The 25,034-nt window shown below is 45.9% G+C and overlaps 1 protein-coding gene across 1 annotated transcript in view; it reads right to left on the bottom strand.

The window, feature by feature from the left end:
- The window catches only part of LOC128710199 (cyclic AMP response element-binding protein A), a 93,958-nt gene that overhangs the window by 15,138 nt on the left and 53,786 nt on the right, over positions 1 to 25,034 (bottom strand). The window contains exon 2 of the mRNA XM_053805243.1: positions 833 to 1,061. Coding sequence (XP_053661218.1) covers positions 833 to 1,061 — 229 coding nt within the window. The remainder of the gene's footprint in view (positions 1 to 832; positions 1,062 to 25,034) is intronic.

The following is a 25,034-nucleotide window of genomic DNA, read 5'->3' as shown; positions in this document are numbered from 1 at the left end:
CGTGCAGCCATGCAAAACGTGCTGCTTGTCTGGGGTGTTTTTTTTTTCTTCAGCTTCTTCTCCCTTGCAGGTCCTCAGACGCATGTACCGAGGCATGCACATACGGAGGCGGGCAGTCGAGCAGTCGATGCTCAGGACGGAAATGTCGTGTTAATCGACTAGCGCATAATAAGCTGCTTTACTGCGAATCCGACGGTTACAGCCCGAGTTTCAATCAGTTTGGACAAATGGTCTGACATTTTAGCACCAGCTAGAAGGCTGTTAACATTCAGCTACAAGAGCGCGTCGAAATGGAGAATAAATTAGATCACCGACAGGGAAAACAAATCTCCCGAAATGTTAAGAAGCTTGGATAACATTCGAAGAATTATGTCTTTTTTTTGTTGTTGTTGCTTCCAAACATGCCGGTTGGGGCACTTGGGCAAACATTTCCCAGCCATACATGCTCTTAGCTCGACCTGCTTATCTAGAACACTCCACGGGGGGATGTGTAAAAAAGCCATTTGAAGTGAGCTATATTCGTAGTCTCATTCTCATGTACGTCACTCGAAATGCTTCGAACCCTCCAAGCAACAGTTGAAGAAGCAGTTGACAGTAGCACCATTTATTCTGGAGCATCACAGACGGACGGTTGACATGGTGGCTGGGTGCAGCTCCCTTACCATCGCCAATATTGATCCAAGTGTGTTCCAGCTCCGACCAACGACGACAGGATTACGTAAAGTAGCCGCGCCCGTCACCGATGGGCCCGCACCATATTGAGCGTAACCTGCTACCCGGAAACTTTGCCCCCGTTCCAAAGACGCAATGGCGACAAGTGCAGCAAACTTACCATCCATCTTGTTCTGCAGGCTGTGCGGTGAATCTGGGATCGTGTCCGGCAGCGAATCACCGTCCGAGTTGAGGCTGTACGAGTGTTCGGTTTTGATCGGCATGCACGTCCCGATGATTGCGTCGGTCATCAGCTTGTCGTTCAGGATGACCGGCGGCAGCTTCGAGTGTGGATCCATCCAGTCCTGGATGTCCGGATAGTTGGACATCTTCAGTGTGTCTTGCAGGTTCTGTGTGGGAAGGGGGGTAAAAAAAGGAATACGATAAAAAACAACTCTCTCATATCAATATTGATTGTGGAGGGCCTGCAAAACAACAACAGCTCTATTTGTTTGCATAATGTAAAGCCCCAGGTGAAGGGTAGAATTTGCAATGGAGACGCTATCCGGAAGCACTGTAGGCGGCATCACGTTAAAGATGCGTCCATCACGCTTCGATGATCTCACGTGCTGTTCGTATGCAGTTTTCTGTGGGTATAAATTATTCATCCGCTAGGTGCAGGTGAGTGTATCATTCGATTGAAATTGTGCCGAACGAAAAGAGGAGCAAGTAAAGAACCATCCGCGTGCAGGAAGAAGCGTGTTAGGTCCGGTGCGTTTAAAGGCGATTCTTCATCCGTCAGCAACCTTCGGTGAGTTGTTTTTGTCGAACCAACCCAACACACCACTACTTCGTTTCATCTCTGAGCGGTAACATAAGCGTCACAATGCTTACATCAATTATTGCACATGGAGACAAACCATTACGAGCGATCGATATCGATCTCTCCATTTCGGGCACGGCGCATGAGTAGTCAATGCAGCTTGATCAACTTCCAATTGAGATGATCGACGCAACATCGCTCAGAGCGTCTGATGGCGCCAGCGGACCAATTTGTCCACTCATGTTGACATTCCGAACCGATCCTAATATCACACATTCCAGCACACATGCAGCATACGAGCACGAAAGCCGTATCGATCTAGAAAGCTTCAAACATCAATTAAAGTGCCCTATACCCGGCTGATCTATTTTGAGGGCTCGGCCGGCAAAATAAATCGATCCCATTCCGTGCGGTGTATGAGAACGGTATGCCTTTAAAATAATTATACTCGATCGGAATGCCCGCCACATGCACATGTAACGTTACAGCGTACAGCGTTTGACAAATCGTAGCCACATTCACACCGAATGTGAGAGCACGAACGGAAACAGCAACGAAAACCTCCCAGCTACTTGATTCTTCCAATTTGATTAAACTGCCAAGTCCATTTTCGGTGGATTCCTTAGGAAATGAATTTAAATTTTACGATTCCGATGCGAGAACTCGCCCCAAACCTTGGCCTCGTGCGCACACGGTTTCGAAAGTGCGTCTTTGACGCTTTCCTTCATAATGGCTGTCATCTGCTGCAACGGCCGCAGGCGAACAGCCCGGACGGAACGATGATGGATTTAGCTTAAAACAAAAGCCCAAGATTAAGTTGTTGTAGTTGTTACCATGCCGCCGGAAGGTTGAGAGCGCATGCATGCTTCGCAGCAATGGAACCGGTCCTTCAAAATAAAACCGAGCGCGGCAGCAAAACCAAGCTTTCATGATTGCATGGGTTAACGGTAAAGCATTTTTTTTTTGCCCTAGCACTCACACATTCCCGGTCACATTCCCGGTCGCATTCCCAGGTATTCGTTCTTTTTTTTTTGGTCTGCTTTTCGTTGAGCGTAGTTTGAAAACTTCCACCCAACGTCGATTGAAATAAAAAATGCACCGAGAGCAGCATTAATGCGCCCATTGATGAGGGATTTGCCGAGGGTTTTTTTTTGTTTTGTTTTCGCGCTTGCACAGGTTCTAAGCGCACAGGTTTGAAACAAATTAACCCCTCCGCTATCCCCGTTTTTGAGGGCGGACCCATCATTAGCATATATGCGTAAGTGGGCACCCCTCGAAACGGGTCTTTTCTTCGACGCACCTGTTGAGGTCTTCCAAATTTTCTCCCATGGTTCCCAGGAAAGTGTCAAGAAACGCTACCGGGTTATATGCTCGTCAAACCTCACTCACGAATGATGGGTCGGTCGCTTGAAGTTGAAACGCGATCACACTGCTGGCGTGCGTGAGGTTTGCCGTTTTGCCGGGTTTCTTCATGTTTACTGCTAAAAAAAACAGAAGGTAAACATGTACCTGATTTGTTACGATTCTTCTCACACTGTGAAAGAAATTGCTACCCATTGCAACGAACGGGCGGCACACTTTACGCGCGATCTAATGGCTCAATTTAATTCATTTCCATAGCAATTGCTGGCCTTGGTTTTGAATGGTAATAAAACAAACGATTTCGATCGCAGGAAAAGGGCAACAAGCGACGAACCTTCGCCTGTTTGAGCTTTTAATTTATTGTGAGAATTTTTGTGTTCTAGCACTGTTGGCTGGGTAAAAATGCATACCAATGGATGTTATGTTGGCTTGATGTGTTCATCAGAACATCTTCCCTTCGTCATAGAAATGTTACATGTCCCAAAAAACGATCACAAAGAACAAGAAAAAGGCTCGATCGTTCCTACCTTCACATCACAATCCAATAGGGCAAAAGAACAAAACTGTCCGTGTGAAGAAAGGAAAGGTCGCACATTGGTGTTACCTTCTTTCTTTTCTCCCTCTCGTGACTCCCTCCATCCCTACCCATGACCATTCCTTCACTGCACGTGCATCCGTACGCGCCGCATTTCGATAACGGCCAAAGCTCTCGGTGCGCGACACTTTGCGCTTTACGAAACAGGTAGAACTACTTTCATTTTCCAAACCTGATATCCCTTTTGCGCGCTATCACCCTGCCTGAACGGTGCAGCATACCATTTTATCCCCCTCCCCTTCCTCTCCCTACGGTTCCCCCCTCCTAGCCGCATGTTCTTCAGCTCCTGAGATCCTTGCCTTTCACCCGCAAGGGCCCTTTTGTGTGCGGAACACGCAACGGAGCCCTTTTTTACCTTGCTGCTTGTGCAACGCAGCGACATTATGTGAAGCGGAGATGTTTTCTTTCTTTTTCGCTCCACTTTTTTCCCCCCAAAACTTCCAATAGCTTTCTTTCACTTTTGCTCTTTCACTGTCGCTTGCTTCCGTGCGCATGCAGCATCCGTGTTTTTGATCCTTTGCTTTCATTTCGCCACACGGAGATTGTCCAGTGCGCGCACCGGTATGTGTAAAGGATACCCCAAAATGGGCAGAATAAAAGAATCCCAATCTCACGAGGTGCATGAGACGGTGTTGTCCTTTTTGGCAGCTATGCGTACGGTACACGGTTTTATTCTACGCCGGTGTTGCTGCGGGGACATTTCACGGGACTTTCTTCCGTCCGTTAATAACTTCACCTCGTTTACCGCCTCCCGACCGACCCCGAATTTCCCATCGTCCTTCTTCGGTGTTTTCTGTTTTTCCCCCAATACCAGCTCTTTACTTTCTTCCGCGTTACGGCACATAACCGTCGGCGCGAATGAAAGAAAAGTGCTATCAACATAACTGCTGTACTTAAATTCGATCGAATTGTGGGGTTTGGTTTTGTTGAAAGAAAGCAAGGAAGCAACGAAATAACAAAAAATAAAACCCTTTTGATGAGAAAGAGCCGAAACGAACGGAACCCGGGAACGGTCGTCAGCAAAAGTGCCCGATCGGCCCGGCGGTGGTTAAGCCGAGAAAATACCGAGACCGATTATCGCTTATTATTTTAGTATTTTACGATTATGATTATTAAAAAGGCAGAAAACAATCTTATTAATCGTTACCGTGCGTGACCGGCAGCGAAGGTTGTAATAATTCCCTCCTGCGGATACCGGCCATGTACCGTAAAACGGGAGGCTTATTTGACTGATCTTGTTTCTGGCGTATACGATTCGTCCGCACCCGTGGTCCTTTTATTTCTCGGGTGGAAAAATTGTTCCCAAAAACCCAACTATTCATTAGCAGTTCACTTTTAAGCCGGTTCGAGCATCAATAACCTTATCGAAGATCATGTAACAACCGGAAGCCGTATAAGGCTTGTGAAGATGGTTGATTAAGCAATAATTTGGATGTGTTTACGGTGTCATTTTCTACACAGTTGAATTCCTTAGAAAAATTTCAAGATAATCGTTAATCTTTGTGTTAGTTTGTGAATATAATATAATTTTTTAAAATATCTAATGTTAGTTTTCGTTCCAAAATCTTGAAATCTTCTTCTTGTACTGTTAATTCTCCTTTTACAGTTTAAAGGACTGGTCAGACGATTTATTTATTAGTTTTTTCCCTTGTTGTGTTATTTATTTTTTCTTCCATTCTTTGGTTTGGTCCTTGGTTTTTGTTTTTCTTATCATGATTTCATCATATTTTATTATTCTTTGGTTTACTATCATCTTAAACTTGTTTAATTCAAGCTTTACAACTTTTTTGTTGTTGGTTTACTTCTTTGATTAATAACTTTTACGATCACACATTATGCTACGACCGGTATCTAGTTAAAATTAATTCTTTTTGTATCTGTTTAGATTAATGATATTTTCCTTTACTGCTTATCAATACTTGATATTCTTTTACTTTATTAATTTTTCATGCCATTCCTATATTTTTCTTGTTCCAGGTGTGACTTATGTTTTTCTTTTTTATTTTAAAACGTGGATGAATTTTTATTTTTCAACTGAACTTATGCTTATATGCCTACAAATATTATATCATTTGGAGTGAATTTTGCCAATTAATGTATAAATCTGTTTAAAGTATGAATTGTATGCAAGCCCAAGGTTAAATAGGCACTGGTATGAAAGAATGCTAACCACCCTCATCAATCCACTCTTATACATCCGCCCAAAGTTCATCTATTTTCCACCATCGCCATGACGAACCGTTTGAACCGTTAAGCAACCGATTCATCGATCGTTAGTCGGTGGTATGACTTTCACTCCTTGAGATATTTCCACACTCCACATTCCCGTGCACACACACACCCTTCTCTTTCGTACGCAAATTCCTGCCGATTGCACATATGCTCACCTACATCCTTTCGATACCAACCGTATCGTTTGATCGTACCGTTTCGTACCCTCCGTTTGGTGATCCCACGTGACCGGTCAGCCAGCCGGCCTCATGGGTGGAGTCACCTGGTTGCGATGCGGTCGGGCCATTTGCTTAAAGTGATCTTGTTTCGCTGTCAAGAACGGTCGTTTTATTTTTGTTCACTCTCACCCACCCAAGGGGACCCCCTTCCCTGGACCTCGTCCTGGTTGGCGATGATTTTGTCAAAAATCTGTATCGTGTGCCAACGGTGACCTAACGGGTGGGCCTGCCTGCCAGGCTTCTTGCTGCAGAGGTGTTGCACGGTGACGGTGTGTCGGCAACTCCCTCGGCACCACCGCGTGTACCGGCATGACGCACAAAATCTAACGCCCGACCGGCGCTGTGACCGAAACGTTTCACATTTGACCTAAAAAAGACAAACTCCGGACGGTTTGTTGGAAGGGAAACAACAACACACAGCTCACCATTTGGGCGAATTGCAGATTTCGTAGTGCCAATTCCGTTGTGTAGTGTATTATTTTTTTCTTTGCATGCTCATTTCTTTCGCTTCTTGAGCGACTTTGCAAAAAAAATAAACATCCACCCCATGTCCGATTGCACAATCCGATCCGGTCGTTGCAATGCTGCGTGTTTGAAAAATTATTGACCACCGGTGGCCCATTGGTTTTCCCATCCCTTCGAAGCCCACCCCATTGCGTGACACGGGAAGAAACCAATCTTTTTCGGGTGGAAACGAAAGGTTTACGCAACGTCCAATCGTTCAAATTGTGGCCCCGGGGCAAGACCGGTAGCACCGGTGACGGCAAGTGGTGAAAAAAAGATCTCACTTTCATCAGTGAAACTTTTCTCATTTTTCCCCAAAGGTTCCCATGTCTCACAGGTGATTTTTTAGAGTTAGAGTTTCATGGCCATTTTGCTAGTGAAGACAGTAATGGCGACACACGGTACGACGAAAAAAAACCACACACCCCGAGGCAAACTTTACGCTGCCAAAATACCGTTTTGGTAGTGTCAATATTTAACGATGGTGAATTTATTTTGGTTGCAAGTGAAGCATGCATTAATGCATGAAGCGCAACGAATCTTTCGCTTTTCGCACCCGAACCGATCGTTAAATAGGAAGAGAGGACATGCAAAAAATAGACCAACATTACGATGACAAAACCTGGTCCCCCTCCGCCCAAACGAGGTGCAGTTTTAGGGATGCAAGAACAAAGAAAAAACTAAACATTGAAAGTGAAACTCCTTCGCTTCGTTTCCTTTCGATCGTCAGTTGTGTGCCTTCAATTGAGTGTGTTGACATTTCGGGTGGTGAACCGGGCCGTCGACAGTAAGAAGACAATAATAAATCGGCTAAATAGCTTATGTGGAAAAACGGTCCCAAAAGCTTCATGCCAGCGTTCGTACGAAATGAAACGAATTTAAATAAATCGCCTCTCACCGAACGGCATCATTTTTCACTCGATCACCTTTCGAATGGTGCTCTTTTGAGCGTTATGGACGGGGGAACGGGTTTGCCAATTTTTTGGAACGGTTTGGAACACGCGCTCTTCAAATGTCAAACTGTTCAGTTTGACGGTCTATCTTTCACTTACGCGATTCACTTACGAGCGTCTTGTTGAAGTGATTCACTGACGGATCGACGAAGCACCTACGAAATGCATACTCATTATCGACCCGCGTAACGATCGCCAATGGTGCAAAAATCCGATTCGATGACACACTTTTCATTCGTCATATACAATATTGCCTTAATTAGCATTGAAGCCACCTAGGGCGCCAACATTTCCACCATATCCGAAGCTTTTGGGACAAGAATTTGGTCCACTTTGTGTGGGCAAACTAAAGATCCAGAAGGAAATGCAATCAACTGTGATGGTCCACGAATAAAAATCGGAAAAGGAAACATTTTATCGATCGACAATGCAACCGAGTTCAGAAATGCATCGTTTTGTGCGGAGAAATTATGGCCATGGCATTAAAGTGATTAAAATCCCAACTAAAAATTTATTTACCTCCATCAAACCAGAGCGGATGCAACCGTGTTATTAGTAACAATAAAATAAAGCTCAAAATTCAGTTCAACAACGGATTTTCTTTCCTGTCGCGACCCGTGGCGAACTTGCCGGACAAACTTGTAACACCAGGGCCCGAACTTCAACAATAATTTGCATATTATCCCTTCACTAACACACTGTTGCGGCAACTAACCGACATGTACGGCCCTTTCGACGGTGAAGGAATCAAGGAGAAGGTTCGTGATTTCGATCACAATCGTAAGGGCGTCACGGTGAGCCCCTACACCGTTCGCCTTTTCACAGTTGAAACCCTTCTCACCGCCCTCCTTTTCCTTCTCGCAAAAGAGAAAGAAAAATAAGATACTGCAAGAAGAAATATTTGCAGTATCGATCAGCCTCCGGGGCTCTGTACAAAAGATTGATCATACCGACCATCGCCACAGACGACGAACCCGCGACGGGGCCGTGTATAATTAATCGTGATTGATTTTTCGCGAATAAACTCGCGCACACCGAGTAAGCCTTTGCCTACTCCTTTGCCTTTCCGGTCCAGTTGCGATCGCGAACGTTTCATATCTTTATTGATTTGCGAAGCCTTTTTTGTTTTATTTTTCATTCGCTGCTATTTTATAATGTCTACCCTGGTTGATAAGCGGTTGACTTTCACCTTTCAGTTTTCATCGATCAGCTTCCGCTTCGCGGTTTTTGGGAACCGATTGGGAGGGTGTTCGAGTGAAGGTAACGATTTAATTTTCGCTATCGCCCCGTGATTAGTGCGCTGCAACCGGCTTTTCGTTACCGTGCAATTTGTGTCCTTGCGGTAGAAATCCACAGCAGTTAGCGGCGGTTAGTTGCAAGTCAGCGTTTAAATCTGCTCAAAACCAAAATGCCTGCTCGCTTCTTCACCACATCGTTTCAGTAATATTCCACCACGTTCAATAACGCTTGGCGTGTTATCTCGAATTACACTCGATGGAATTCATTTCAAATAGCTTCTGACTGCATGTGCGAGTACTGCGAGTGCGCTCTTATCGGTCAAGGGCATGGCTAATGGGCAGAAGATCAAGCAGCAGCAGGGATTATTCATCTCCTCGTGCTCGGCAATCGCGGCTGACACTGCAGCTAAAACACACTCAAACACACACGCCTCAGGAAAGGTTTAATGTCCGACCTGTCGTATGCACAACGTGATCACCCACAATTGTTTGATCAAGCAAAAAAAAAAAACACATTGCATCACTCAGTACGGTTTCTTCGTCTGAATCTGGTACACATTGTTTGTTCATTCATAAATTGTGTGCTCAGTAGTGCAGGTACACGAGGCACTTTGGTTTTTGATATCAGGAATCAGTTTCATGAATGAAACTAGGTGGTTAGAGTTGAGTCTGGTTCGTATGAGACATTTTCAAGGTTTGGTTACTTCACGATCCAAGAAGACATTATTGGGAATATTTAGAATATTACATGCTACTCTACTGATGTAGGATTAAGATTTGAATGAATTATTTAAATCAAACAACATTCTGCGAACCCACAAGACGTCAATAAAATGACGCAAGCATGCTAATATCTCTATCTGCAATGGGTTTAGACATTCTCTTCGCGACACAACCAACCCAAGCCTAATCTCCGCACCACGCTCGGTACGATGACTCACGCGCACTTTACGTCTTTACGGTGTCTAACGTTACTCAACATTCGCTGTAGAAAATTGCAAGTGGTTGACAATTGGTCGCCGTTTCTAACACCTTCGACTCCACCCTACCCAACCCGAGACCGGCAAGCATTTCTCCATCGGAATAATCGGTCCGCCTTTTAATGCCTTTCGAATGTACACGGGGAGAGCCTGGAGATCGAACAATCGAATCGGCAACGGCTAGGGCATAACGGTGCATTTGTGGGAGCCCTATTACCTTCCTGTCGCGGCTGGAGTCCGCCCGTGCACACGCCGCACAATTCCTTCCTCGCTGCAAACGATTACACACCGGCATTCTTGAGAAACATCGCCGCAGGGTCTGAGGCTTTCCAACATCACCGATCCAGCGAACGGTCGATCGACAGTGTGACAGGGTGCAACGATACATTCATCGCAGCTGGGACACGCCTCGGGATTTGGGAGGCAATCGGGCCGAGTTGAGAAGGAACTACCGTGCGCGCACCGTTTGCCTCCCGGACGGTTGCCATTCGCGGTGCATTCGTACTCCGCAACCTGTGTAACATTCCGCTGCAACGGTAAGAATGTGCGGAATTCGAGCACCTTCCGCAGCAAAATCAAGGGCAGGTTGGTTCAGCTGAGCGTGAACCAGTTACCCAGTTGGAGGTACAATCAAGCAGCAGGGATTACACAGAAGTCACCGGCGTTCGAACGAGCGAGCATGATCAACGTTCATCTAACTCGCGGTGGGTGGGTGACTACAGCTTTTGATTTTGAGCATCTCAGGTGTTCTTCGGTGCAGAAACTCCCGGGACCACACCCGTCCTTGACATCGTTTCGCCACACGATGGCAATGAACTTCCGCGCGATTACTCACCAGAAGCACCCGAACCTGGTCTGCCTGCGTGCCTGTTCACAAACTTATGCTAAATAGATGAGTAAGCATCGCTCCACGCTTGATCGCACTGCTGGCATGACACATTTGGCAAACCCATTGAACAACAGAACCGTGGAGTTGGTTTGAAACTATCGAAAACAAAACATACCTACCCACCGAAGAGGGAATCACCCGGGCTTATGTCCCCATTTGCAGAATCTACGCCGCAAATAAATAGATTCGCCAACCGCCATTATCGATCCGGCCCGCTTCGAACGGTGTGAAAGTAGGTCAACCGGTAGTCTATCGCCGAAAATACCTGCCCAAAACATTCCAACAGAATGCACACGGCAAATAACAAGAACCCTCGGCATGGACAACTTGTGTGGATGAGCAATACCCGCCGGGGAATCTACTACGCCGTAGCGCCGCCACTTGCGACAAATTGACGCTACGCTAAATGGGACACATCCGAGTCGGACAGATCTTCGCCGTCCGATTGCGATGATTGCATTCGCTGCGTGGATTGTTATGAATGAACAAGCGTGCGTCCCGTGGTTCTTGACCACCCGTTAATCCGTCAAATCTGCGTCGCACAGTCCGTCTCGTGTCAATGGCCTCAAACTGGAACCGAAACGCTTACTCATCGACTGAGTGAGTGCGTAAACTTCCTCTACCTGCCGGGTGTGATGGCCACCGAGTCCGGCGTCTTCGCGCCGGTTGTCAGTTTAATTTATGCCGCTTCACGATGTGAATAATGCCGAAAGATACACCCAACGAAATCGGATCTGATGACAACTGCACAGATGCTTCTCAGATTGGAGCGCTTAAAACGCTTTCAAAGAGGGAAGACATCGCACTTGCAATCGATGCACACCTTGGATATGCACTTGACGATGCAGGTCTGCACTGCTGTCACGATATGAGCATCAAAATGCTGTGATTCCAAACTGCTCAGTAATTCGTCCACATGAAGCGGATCGTCTGTCCGGGCATGTCCATCATGGGCAGTTTTAAGGTTCTTTTGACATCGTCCCAAGACGCAATGCAAAGGGAACCGGGAACAAAATACACATGAAGACACTGTGCAAAGATTTCCTGAAGGTTCTCGGTGAGTGGAGTGGAGTGGAGAGATGGACCTGGACCAACGTGCAACAACATTTTGCTTTGGAATGTTACGAAACCTAAAGAATGCCCCGGTGCTCAACACGTGTGCTGGCGTGTTAGTGCGATTGTCTGACTGCTCATATTTACCGTGCACGCTCCGTGCCTCCCTACGTCCCCCGAAGATTATCCGAAATGGGGTGTGAGGGAGTGTCGAACGCGAGAAGTGAAATGAGTAAGAAAGGCGCGTAATAGCGCTTCTTGCGAGGTGTGTGATGTTTTGCTGTTCCCTGTGTGTTTTTTTTTCCCTTCTTGCTGTTTTGTCGGTACGATGTCAGAACACCGATGAGCTGGTACGAAATTGCGAGGTGAACGTTCTGAGTGTGGCACACCGTCCTGTTCACAATTACCGCCTTGGCAAATCTTTCCTCCTTCGGGGCGCGTTATTCAATCTAAACGGCGAGTTTAATGCTTCCCAGCTTTACTCGCCGCACACAAGGTAACGTTCCTCCTCTGGCCACTCCCGTGGCACTTCTCGCGCTGTGCGCTCCTTCAAAAGGTACTCAGTATTTATGAGTTTGGTGGACAAAGCCAGCAATCAATTTAAATAAAAGTAAACTTTTATTCACATTCCTCACAAGGGTGGCGGCTGACATTGGACGAGACGAATTTATTTGCGCTACGCAGTGGAATGATGAAAGTAGGGAAGAGTTTCGAATTGCTATTTAAAACTTTTGAGTTAAATTTTGATGCCAAAAAAGGTGTTCCAGAGTTCGTTTTTAAATCATTTAATTAACATGATATTCAAATAAATTCGCCCGCAATAAACGAATGTCTTACCGAGGTTTTAAGATGAGATCATTAGGATTTGATGATGTCTCGATTCTTGCCATTTCGAAGAGAACTTTCACAAATTAGGGAGAATTTCGAGTTCCTACGTAATGATTTCGAGAGTTTTTGGACGCGAAAGTCCTGGAAACAATCAGTTAATTAAATAACAATAAAACTATTCTACAGAAAAAACAAATGTCTCACAGAGCTTTCGAACTAACATCGTGAAATTTCGATGATTCTTGACTCTTTTAAAGTTGAAGTGGAATATGTGTGTCAACTTCAGTCTAAACCAGATCCAGAGATTCTACTTTTATACATCGCACTCCAATTTGGAAGAATTCGGAAAAGTCTTCAACTCTTTCTCATTGGATCTCAAGATCATCTCTGGATAGAAGAAAGTCTGTCAGAATCTTGTTCTACTCGAGAATGTCGTGGAAGTTTGTCAAACATCTTTACAGATGGGATGCCATCGCAGGCACGCATCTCTCTCCACAATGCCCTCCCATCCGCGTCGTGCCGTAAAGTCTAGTTTTCTACGCAACAGTGTAACCTCACTTATCATGCGCGGCCATCCATTAATCTCGTGTGGCCACCCTGCCCCGCTTGCCCACATCCAGGTAGAGTGTTTTGTTCTTTCTCTATTTTTTATGCGTTCATGTTTTAATGCCTCTTTCATAAGCCGGTTGATGCGATATTATCGATACGTGAGACTCGAGTTGTGTGCCGCTGAGTCGAATAACGGCATCTCTCTTTTGTCAATTTCGACACCGAGATCTCTTCCCCACGGATGCCACCAAACATACCACTCGCGCACACACACACACACACGCATACCGGCACAACATCCCGTATGCCAAAGTTCTGCGGGAGTGGCCGGACCGGTTCAAAACCGTTCCTAGCTGTCGTTTTGGTGTACGGTGCGTTCCTTTTCGGAAACACGTTTCGGTGGCCAACGCCTTGACGATGACGCCTTTCAGCTTCCCAAAAACTCCGGACCCTATCTACCGGGCACATGACCAGGACCGGCCAAAACAAAAGGCAAACAACCTTAGCGCGCTGGTAACGAAGAAACGGGATTGACCCGGGAGAACCGGACCGGCCCAGATAAGCCAACGGGAAAGGTGGCGGCAAACGGGACGAGAGGGTGAGAGGGGGCTAGCAGGAGGACAAAACATACAACAAAACATACACGCATTTCAATCATGTGACGTCGGACGCCGGTCGGTTCCACTTCGGCCATTACCACATCCCGCACCACTCCCAAAACAGGTTGTAATCTTCCAGATTTTCCCTTCAAACTTCCACGCAGGACGCAACGCGATACGCACGTACCAAACGCGCAAAAGTCCACTTTCACATACGGTGGTCCCCACGGTGGAACAGCAGCGCACTGGATTCTTTCTGTTCTGTTTTTTTTTTGTCGGGAGGTAGATCGACTCACCTCACAGTTCGGTTAATGATAAGCTGTCAAAGCAGACAAAATCATGCTACAGCCAACCCGCTCGATCCCGGGCCACACTTCTTCAGTCCGGCTGGTGCAGCGGTTGTGGAGTTAAAAAAAAAAAGCAAAACCCCCCAAACACCCAGTGTACCGAAAGGCCCTCGGGGACTTACCCAATAATGAACGCGACAGCAGCAAACTTTGAAGGTGGAATGAAAAACGATTTTTAACGAAAACGAACACCAAGAATAATTCATCACGCACGCATACCGCATTTTTGCCTGGGTGCAGCGCTTCTTCGATTGCAAAGCTCCAAATTATGAGAATTGTCGTGCACGTGATGCAAGCAGCTCGCTGCGGCACCGCAGGGCAAAGATTGTCTCACACGTGAAATGTGGCTCGTTTTGGGGTAAATTGTAGATAATTTGCTTTCTCCAACCTTTTCCGACCGAGCGGTGGAACAGTAGATAATGATAACGATCTCCATCTCGAATAAAAAGCTCTTAACGTATCGCACCATTCGGACGCATGCATTCGGATAAGCATGAAAGCTTTATGAAAGCCGTGCCGCGCTTTATCGGCGAATTATCGATAACAAATGCGCATCATGAGATCACGTGCATCAGCTTTGTGTTGTACTCTGAAAGCGACGTCTTGGAACAGAGATCAGGTCCACTAATGGAGTGTGGGGAACAGATGGAAGATATATTCCATGCCCTAGCTCACGGCTAGTCGGTCTTCCCATCTCACCCATCTCACTCCGTGCGAATGTTTCCGCAAGGTTGCACGTGTTTTAGCTTCCGACTTCAGGGAACGCCTTGAAGAAATGCCTTGCGCTCGGCTCTACCAGACCGGAACCGTGTTCTGTTGGTGCTTGGCTCCGAGCGGCATCGACTTATCAATGCACATTCGTGCAATTGCACAAACATTCACAAACCCTTCGCATCAATTCCAGGCAACAGTGTATCCGTGCGCGGAAGAATGCCTCGGAGAACTGGCCTGCCACATGTGGAGTTGTTCTTAGCCGAGCGTGCGCTCACCATGTAACCCACGCCCGGCTGGAAGACAAATCGCTATCGAAGCATGAAACGCTCCAGACTTTACACAAGATCTTTACCACTGTGAGCTTCGACGCATTGAAGATGTTCCACATGTGGTCACTTGTTCATAGACGATTTGCGGGGCAGGTAGTCGTCGAGGTGGAAGAAAATAGCGAGTCCAAACTCACCGTTTAATAACGCGATGCGCGATCTGGCCATACCATACCGGTAGCTGAACGGTTCAAACATAACTTCACCATCGGCGATCGACCCCTACTAAAACTTTTTACGCTATCTTTTTGTTGCTGCGCGCTAGCGGAGGACAACCTGTCGGCCTGAACCTGGAGCTACATGCCTCCCTGAGGTTGTGTAATTTGCGTTATCAGTCATGGGGAAAACAGGTTTTTCCGCTTGCACGCTTGAAGCTACTTCTAAAACATAATAATAATAAGTCGTGCACCACGACCGGCAACGAGAACCTACCTGGGTCTTGTGATTGTTTTTTTTTGTGAGGATTTTTTATCGACTATCCAAGTCATTCGTTTGCAGAACTCGAAATTAGACGTAAGGCTGTATTAAAAAGTGTACTTTGTAATAGCATTTTATAGCACCGTGCGCGGGTTGAAACAAGGGAATGTTTAATGTAGATAATGGAACGGATCTCCAAGCGAACAGAAGCGGGACAACTGATAAAGTGACTTTGCAATTAGCACACCTCATCGCTGTACAAGATAGAGCGCCTTCCGTTGATAGTTTTTCTAAAATTTCCTCGAAGTGACAATTATGGCACACGGAACTGTACAGTTACCAGTCACGCATCGAAACCAATCACTTATCACTCGATCGAGAACGTCCCACAGTTTGATGGGGATCGTGATGAAATGTGACAAACTTTCAGTATACCTACCACATTGTTCTACATCTTGGACAAAGCCTCTCCACTCTGCAGCCGGATCCCGGGTTATTCTGCCACAGTATTACGAAACAACACACGGTCGACAACGTAATCGAGCTGCGCCGTATGTAGGTCAGCGATCGTTAGTCGATGCGGGGTGTTGCCAACCATTCGGTTACTAGCCGGAACTGGTTGTTATGCGGCATTGACCGGAGATTTTCTGCCGTGCACCAAAAAGAAAGACACACAAAAAGCCGCAGCAATAATCTTGCGTCTTGCCTGACGAGCATCGTGCGATCGATCGAATTAAAATGCAAAACCTGACGAACAGGCGAGGCCTTTCCCGAAACTGGGTGTGCAATTTTCGCATCAAAAAAGCGCACCCTAGCCACCCCTTCTCCCCCACCCGCTACCCCTCACAGGTAGTTGATCCGGTGCGGGTTTTAGCGTTGAAGTTGCAGTTAATTTGCAGCCTTCGGACCGTTCAATCGTTTGCCGAATTAGACCCAAAACAGACGTCTGTACGGTAGCGGCTGAAGAAACGCAACCGTACTGGTGTGGGGCTTTAGAAAAATCACTTCAAAAACTGACAACAAGCACACGCGTCCGCCCGTCATTGTCATCCGTGGGCTTAGTGCTACACCATAAATCAACATGCGTTCCCCTTTTGGCCGGATTTTCGCAAAAGTTTTTGCCACACTTCACCAGCAAAGCTGCGAAAAACCTCATGGGCTTTTTTTTTGCTCAGTTTCCGTACCATGTCCGTTCTTCTAACCGAAGCCTTACAACGGCTGTAAAACCTCACCACAGTTCGCAAAGTCCGTGCGCGAGGAGAAATGCGTTATGCAACGGCACTCTAAAACACTGGAAACGCGCAGTTTGTGGTTCCGCTGATTTATGGCAGGAGTATTGCGTTGATATTCTTACGGTGATGTGTGTTATATTACCGCCGTAAAACTGCTCGTGCCGAAAAGTTGACCCCCGAACCCTTGAAGGGTAAGGCTAAGTGTGTTGGGAAGAACTCTGTTTAATAAAAAAAACACAACTTCTTCTTCACACCGAGGAACTGACTGATAGTGTGTCACTGGACGAATGCCGTTTGCAGAGATTCTATCCGGCGCATGACACATATCGGTTATGTCATCGAGACTTTTGATGTCTTTTTCATGTGTTGCGTTCCGGGACCGGGCCGAAAGAATGCATCCTGTGGCGTGTGTTTTCGGTACGTGAATGTTTATTTATTTGCGTACAAATAGCACCGCATACGGTGGAAGCCGCATACCGTGAACAGTTTTCGCTGCATCCGTAGAAGTTCTCAAAAAAAAGGAAGACATAACACTGACGAACATCGATCGTGGGTTATAATTTGCGAAGCAGCGTTTTGGTGAACCCGCGCTTTTGTAGGGCATCCGTGGTCTATGTAATTACATTCAGCATAGCTCCACCGCTAGAATATGATGATGACAGACAGAAGAATCAACCGCCCGGGGATCAATCACACTACACACCAGGGCACAAGCATCACGCAGCCCGGTTTTGGTTTTGCCTCAGCGACCTACATAGGAGCCGATGGAGCCGCACGGGTCTGTATTCCCAACCGCAAACATTAAACCCACGCAACAAGAGCACTCACATGCCGCGGCCATATTTCCGACGGGTGTTGCGCCGATGACTCAAGCACCATCTTTACGCCAAACCGCGCGTAGCACCTCCTTTTCGAGTGCTTGAAGTTTCATTCATCGATTCCGGACGCGAAGAAATTTGATTCGTTCGGCGCCTTCACTACACGCCGTTGATGATACTTACTGCGTCTACCGTTGGTGGTATCTGCCGTGGGCGCTAAAGGAAAGGTTTACATAGGTTCCGCACGTACCGCTGTCTATGTCGCCTGCACTCGAGTGGCGTGTCTCGGGAAATTAAAGCTATCCGCGGGAAATTCGATCATTGGTGTGACGAAAAGAGTGAAAAAATGGCCACCCGATTCTCATGACCGTCGCTATTGGATGGATGCGATGGTAGGCACGTTAAGAGTTAAGACACTTAGTTTCGTAATTTGTTGTAGCAGGAAAGACGAATTTCCAGTTCCAGCTTCTTCTTCTCTTGAGGCACCACAACTTCAAGAGGACTTGGTCTGCCAATTCTGACAATTGCGCAAATAATAAAATGTTGTAGCATTGTTTAGAAATAAGTTCAACTATAAGGCCCTCTATTTCGGAAGAATCTGAGGACAAGAAATACAAATATCTTGGATGTCCAAATTGGAGAGAGCACTGTTCAATATAAGAACGTACACATCCCAACAAGAGTCATTAGGTTAATGTTCCAAAGTGTGGATCTCTTTGACACATCCCTGCATCGAGAGTGGCATCGAGATTCAACATTTGCTCATAAGTGAAACGTGGAATTTATTCATCGGATATTTCCGAGTCTTAATGAGTCGCATAAAAAAGCGATTAATTCTACCCTGAAGCTAACTAATATGACAAAACTAGCATTAGTTTCATTAGTTAAACGTTTACGACAATTGAATAGATATTTGTATAACTATTTCTATTGCCTCAGCTTAACGAATTGGAGACATTAATGAAGTAGCCATGTCTAAACCAACAATTACCACTTCCGAAACCCGTTATAGAGGCCGCTAGTTTTGTTTTTTCTAAGCTTCTTCTCTCGCTAAGCTTCCACTCGTCAGATTAGGTCGTAGAGAGGAAGCATTACTTCGCTTCGGACGATCCATCTTGAAGCACGCGACCGTTATCGTTAAGATGATGAGAAGAAACATTCAAAAACTGGCCGCAAATGACTAGAAAAGCATCCTCCGCTTAAGTTTTAACGGATTGTTTCCATTCGTTGCTTGTACCACTGCAAGTTTCGGAGCAAACCAAGATTCCTTTCGGGATAGCAGAATATTGTCAGAAGATATCACATTTACAACATTTCACTTGCCATCTAATATCTTTCTAATCACCCATAACGGGCCATATGGTGAACGGCGGTTGCCTTTGGAACGAAATGCAAATTAGAGAGTCAACACTCCCTCAGCGGAGTTGTTAACGAAAGCGCAGCACATGGTTGATAAACCGTCAGAGGTCAACCCATTTCACTCAAGATATCAGTGACATTTGACGGAACACTTCGTGCGGAAAGGAAATGTGACATTAATCCTCTGGCCCGTACGCTCCGTAAAAACTCGGAAGAAATCTGACAAAACCCCGGACCGGATGTGGCTGGTTTGACTACATCTCAAGAAGACAACAACAACAAAAAACGACTCTTTGATTGATGGTTCCGTTTCGGACCGATGACTTTCGGTGCGGACGGTTAAGGTAAGGAACGAAAATAGAATGGAGTGGCGAACGGGGGAAAAAGGCAAATTTCCAAAACACACAAATCGCCGTTCGCAAATCGCGATTTGCGAAATTGATGGCAGACTTGCTGTCGGCATGCGGCCGATGGGACCTCTTAGTGTGCTGTTTCGCTATGTATCTCGGATGGTTGTGGGTCTTGCGTTGTTGTTTTTTTGTGTGGTGGTTTTAGACTACCCTCACTAATGCTGTGTGCTTCTGCAGAGGCATAACATTATCCTCCTCCTAACAAAATAGCAACAACAAAACTGGCCAAGGAATTGAGAATTAACCTCATTCCAAATGAATCGTTGCTATTTTTACCCACTACTCTCGATCTCTGGCCACTTTTATCTGCATCTCCTTTTGCTGCTAGTTTAATTCTCCTTTGCATCTCCTTTCGTGACGATCATTCAGGCATGCTGCCCAAAAATGTGAACTCCACCAAACTACTGCTACCCACTTTGGTTGCATTACGGTGGAGCATCGATGATGAGAAGGAGACCTCCGCTTTAATTGAATTAGGAAAAACCGTGCATCAAACATTTGCCACCCTGCATTCCTGCACGCTCTCCTCCACACACTCCTTCTCTGCTTTCTTCCAACGAATTGCTCAAACGATCGTAAATCTAGCGTGCCTTCGCACCGTAATGTACTAAAACCGGCGTCCCTCGCCGGATCCACCACAAACAAACGCGGCTTAATTAAATCAACACGAACCAAACTTTGCAACCTGCAATCAATACCCATCCGCCAATCCGAACCGATCGAACTGCACAAGATTGGCAGATTATTACAATGTAGCGTCGAATATCGCCCGGGGTGGCTTTTGCGTAGTGAATCCCGCATCTGCATCGGTCCCTTCTGCCCGGCAGAGTGGTTTTCTTTCGCCCTTCACTTCGCTACCGGGAAGAAGCAGACCACCGCGCCGGTGGATGGCATCCTAGAAGGGCAGCCGCACAAACGATCCGCAGACAGGATGGCAACAGCTGAAGCTTTTCGGAGCTCCCGGCAAAGATCACCACTTCATTTTGCTGGCACAGCGTGCCGGTGGTACTTGTTGGACTGGGTCGGCCACACTCACCGGTCACGATTCGCCATAGTTTGCGACCTTCTAATCCTGCCCGATGCCGTTCCAGAGTGCTCCGGCCTGTTCGTACCAGCAGAAGCCACCTACCAGGACCTTTAGCTTGGGGGGGGGGGGGAGATGACGACCAGATCCCGGGTCTAGGCTAGTATGATGAATGGTGGTGGTCTAACTCTTGGTTTGCGAGCGTGGAAAGAACACGGGAGACGTCTAGGGTCGTTCCGATTGACTCCGATCAATCGATCGCATGGACAAAGATCGTGCCTTTCTCCCAGCAGTGAAGGAAAGAAAATATTATAAACGTTTCGGGATCGTCTCTAGTGCAGAAATATCGCAAGAAGTTACTCTTGCGAAAGTGTTAACCCTTGAGTGATTATTTCATGAAAAGTATTTTTTTAAATTTCGATAATTTTAAGAATGTTGATGCTCCAGAGATCTCAAATCATTAAGTAATCTCTGAGTCAAGACACATAGGTTAGTAGTGCAGGATTGGTATTTCAGTGCACTTATGCTGTTGTTAGTACTCATATCAATACCAACAGATGGCACTAGTGTTCGTAAGGTAACACTTTTCAATTTAACATATAGTTAAACGTCGTTTATCCGGGTTGGTCGAGCCTCTGTCAAGGTTTGTGTAATATACAGGTTTCGTGATAATGAACTCTACATTCTGAAGGTTGATGAAGGTTTGGTATTTGCAGCGTAATGTAAAGTATTAAATTTAAATTAAACAGATTTACATCAAATGTAGACAAGGACGTCAAACTGTCAAAATTGTATCTGAGATCTCTTTATCAACAATGGCTGTTACGTGACTTCATTACTTCAAAAGCCTGGGACTCGAGCAAGGTCTGTAAGATATGTAGATCTCGTGATAAAGAAATGAGAAAGAAATGTAGTTTTCTTTAAAAAATCGGGAGTATGTGCACCAGTACGTATACATATTATTATTATATCCAAGATTTCAAGTCAGCAATGGTTGTTACGGGAATTCATTACTAAAAAAACATTGATTATAAAGAACAAATCATTATAATAATCGTGATGATAGCAATAAGACACTGTGTCATTCAACGGATAGCTCAATTGGAAAAGATTGGGAAAATAACATTTCTCCCGTAAGCGTAAGGTCACCCGCGAAGAAATACTGCCGATAGGGTCTTAACCCCTTGGGCCACCGGGATAGGACCTGATGGGTTGCTGCAAACGTGCCAATTGCATACCCTGCATTGACCTCCAGCGAAAGACGCCGTTCACGAGAACCAGCGGACAAGTGTATTAATTTGCCCACCTCACTCTCTCGACAACCTCCCGGCAAGCAAAGGATACCCCAATCGATCCAATCCATCTTCACGATCGTTTGTCTGATCCCTTCTAAAAAAAAGCGTACCAATCGTTTGCAGTACCCAAAACCCCACAGGATCCGGGTGCAGTTTGTATCTTTTGAAGCGCGCTGGTAAAAACTTTCACCAAAAATCCTGAGAAGAAAACGGAATCAATGGTCTCCCGAACCCGATCGAGAAGTTGATCGAGCCGACCCCGTGTTTGATCTGCGAAAGTGATCGAATTTGTCAAGGAATGGAGTTGAGGGTTTGTGTGGGCCTTGTATACGCAGGTCCACCACCGGCTTGCGGCACCAGTTTCTTCTGGTCGGCACCCCTCCCATGGTTGGTGATGGCGTAAAATGGAAGATAATGACCGTCTCAGTTTGAGCGTGCGTCGCGTAATTTATACCACCACCGTGTGATCGGCGATCGGTCGAATGGTAGCGGTCGAGTGTCCTGAGAAACGGCGGCCAGAAAGAAAACGCCACAGCCCAAAAGAAAACAAGCTTTACGCAGCATTTGGGAGCCTCTGGAGAAGGTGGAGACCGACACACCACACCCAAACGTGTTGCGGGGCACATACAACAGTGCGACCCGAGGCGTACCGCGTAGCACCAAACGAGATCGAGATCTGCAAATCTGAAACTCCCAAAGGGCGGTGGCCAGTTGTGATGCCGAACGAAAATGTACTGTGAAATGTGTTTTCCTTTCCTTTCGTTCCTTTTTTGTTTCACTGTCGTGGTTGTTATGTATGTTTCCCTACTCTCGGTGCGCTTCTGTCACGTTTGTCTTATTTGTTACTGACCGCGCACCGGTGCGGCAGGTAACGTTTTGTTAGTTTTGTGAGCAGCTTTTATTTATTTACTTTTTTCGCGGTTGTTATTTCGACGAGTTTATCGCGTACGTAAAGGGTGGTTGAGAAAAGTTTGAGACACGTTTTAAAAAATGTCTTAAATTAAGGAATTTAAACCCGAGTTAAGCTCACCGAGCTCCCCGACCCCATTTTCTGGGTCACTGGAATTTGAATTACCGGTGACCTATGACGTATTGAAATCAATTAAAACCCACAGTTAATGGCGCACTACACATGTTTACGAGCAGACATTTCTGCCGTTTAATGGTTTCATATGTAACAATCGCTGGAAGACAATTATACATTATGCATTCTTCATTGACCTACATTGCCGAGGTCCTATTTCTAGCCACAAGATTCATCCCATTACTGCACTGTCGCTGTCTTAAGTCGCACCCGAACACGTCAGTTAGCATCATTATTTATGAGTCCGACAACATCCGTCCGGATCGGCGTCGTTTTGCGTTCCGATTCAGTGAATCGTGCGCATAACGTGCGATGATTACGATATAATTAAAAGCGACTTTCCCGGCATCCCGGGAAAGCCTTCCACCTATTTTCTGGTAAGGTATCCCTTAAGCCTTCGCCCCACCCCGTCGGTGACATTTCAGTCGTTAACAGCTTTCGCCTTAGCACCCACCCACACACACACACACACACACATACGTCTTTGTTTTTGTCCATTAGCCTAGTCGAACTGAACGCGTCAGAATGGTGCGTTTCGCGCGTTTTTTTTGCTGCTTCCACACACAGATTTCTGAAGCCCAACACCCAAGGGATAGCGCACTGATATCCGAAAGGAATCGTATGGCAGCAGGATGGGGAGATGGATGATTTCGCACGTAGTTTCCTTTGCCGGAGGTGTTACTCGTCTTGCCCGTTTGTTCCCTTCCCCCATTTTCCCATTAGCCAGTTGTTTTCGAACCCGTGGAGCACACAGAAATAGCATCCGAATCGGATAAAAATAGCAACAGACGACACGTTCGCCTACGCACTCGGCGAGAGCGCCCCGTGTCCTTTCGTGACGCAATAGGCGGCTGAGCAAGCTGGCACAGCATACGCGCGCACAACCGTTCGATGAATGGGAATTGGAATAGAAATTTCTGGGTGCGTACGAATAAAGACAACAAGTAGAAACAGACGGGCGGACCTACCTATCGCTGCTTACGTAGTTTGGATTCCTGGAGTTGATTTCCAGGATTGCTGGAGTTGCGCCCAGTTTTTGTTGTTGTGTTGTGTCGCAGCGCTGTCGCTCGGTACGAACAAATCGAATTACATCATCGCCATCCTTTTATTTGATGGAAACGTGCAACAACAGCAAAAAAAAAAATGACCCATTCAACCAACATTACATGGCTGAGAAAGCGGAAAGAAGCGCTAGCACAAGGTTAAAACATTTCTCGTCCACCGTACACCACGTCGTCGCGCGGATACCTAATCATAGATCCTTTCCCCGCCGGACAGTTCGTCGACCCCGAACCCTAACAACAGCACACCGAGAAAGCAACAGGACATCAGCGACGTACTGCGTCCTTGGACGGACGGTGGATGAACGCCCGTGCTTCAACACTGCCGCCTCTGCACCGGATCATCGGTCAGGCGTGAAAATTAAATAAAACATACACCAGCCAACCACCACCCGCGGTGTGACGTGATATTTTTGACGCCAGTGCGCCATGTCCCGGCTGGTCGGGGCCGGAAGTTGGGCAAGACCCGGCACTATACACAACGACCAAGTGTCGGAAGTCCTCGAGACGCTTGGTAACAGATTTGTCTGGAGTTTCATTGGCGTTGGTGAAGTTACGCACCGGAAGGAACTTTGGTGAGCGGGGTGGACTGTTTCAAAGGGATAAGTTTGGTTGAAAGTAAAGGCACGTGGACGGTGATATGATGCAGCATCAAACGAGCGAACCAAATCGCTACCGAACATTTGGAACGGCGATGCTAACCCTTGAGACGGAAGTAAGGTACATTTTTTACTCTTCTTGGGATATTTTTTAGGAATATTAATTTCATGCAAAAAAGGTAAATTTAATTCATTAAGTAGATATTCGACCTCATTAAAAGATTCTTATCATTTAAATAATAAATAAATAAATGAGCAAATGAAAACAGATTTATTTGTAGAACAAAATAAATTATTAAGCGAAATGCATTTAATTTTCCTCATCTGACGTCTATTCTGGGAGCTATCAATTAAATATCGTTTTCATCCAATACCAAAATAACTTCGTGTATCTGATCGACAAACGTCAAAACTAAGAATTAAAAAAAACATCATAAAAAACATTTTGTTAATTATTTGTTTGACAGATTTCATCCCATCTGCTTAGCTTTCAAACTTATGCCTTCATTCAAACATTCATCAAACATTTTCTCAAACGCTTTCAAACTCTTTAGAAATTAATTACGGAGCAGAAAATAGACGTGAGCTTACAGAAAGGATGGAAAAATATCAGAAAATGTCACAAAGTAAAACCTGAAACACTAATCCGATATTTGCTAGAAAAAATTGGATCCAAATCCAAATATTTTTTTATAAAGTTTCTTTAAAAACTAAAAGCAATAAATAGCTTAGCTCACGTTCATCATTGCACTTTGAGAGTTAATTATTATCCTCTTATTTCAATTGCCTGTCCGAGCGTCATCACTAGGCCGACGGAATTGCGTACGACATCTAATTGTCTCATTAGTAGAACATAGATTTGCAATCAAGTCCC

Source organism: Anopheles marshallii, chromosome 2 (assembly GCF_943734725.1).
Source record: "Anopheles marshallii chromosome 2, idAnoMarsDA_429_01, whole genome shotgun sequence".
Classification (NCBI taxonomy): Eukaryota; Metazoa; Arthropoda; class Insecta; order Diptera; family Culicidae; genus Anopheles; species Anopheles marshallii.
Note: the sequence above shows the minus strand (reverse complement) of the source record. Positions and strands in the feature narration are given on the sequence as shown.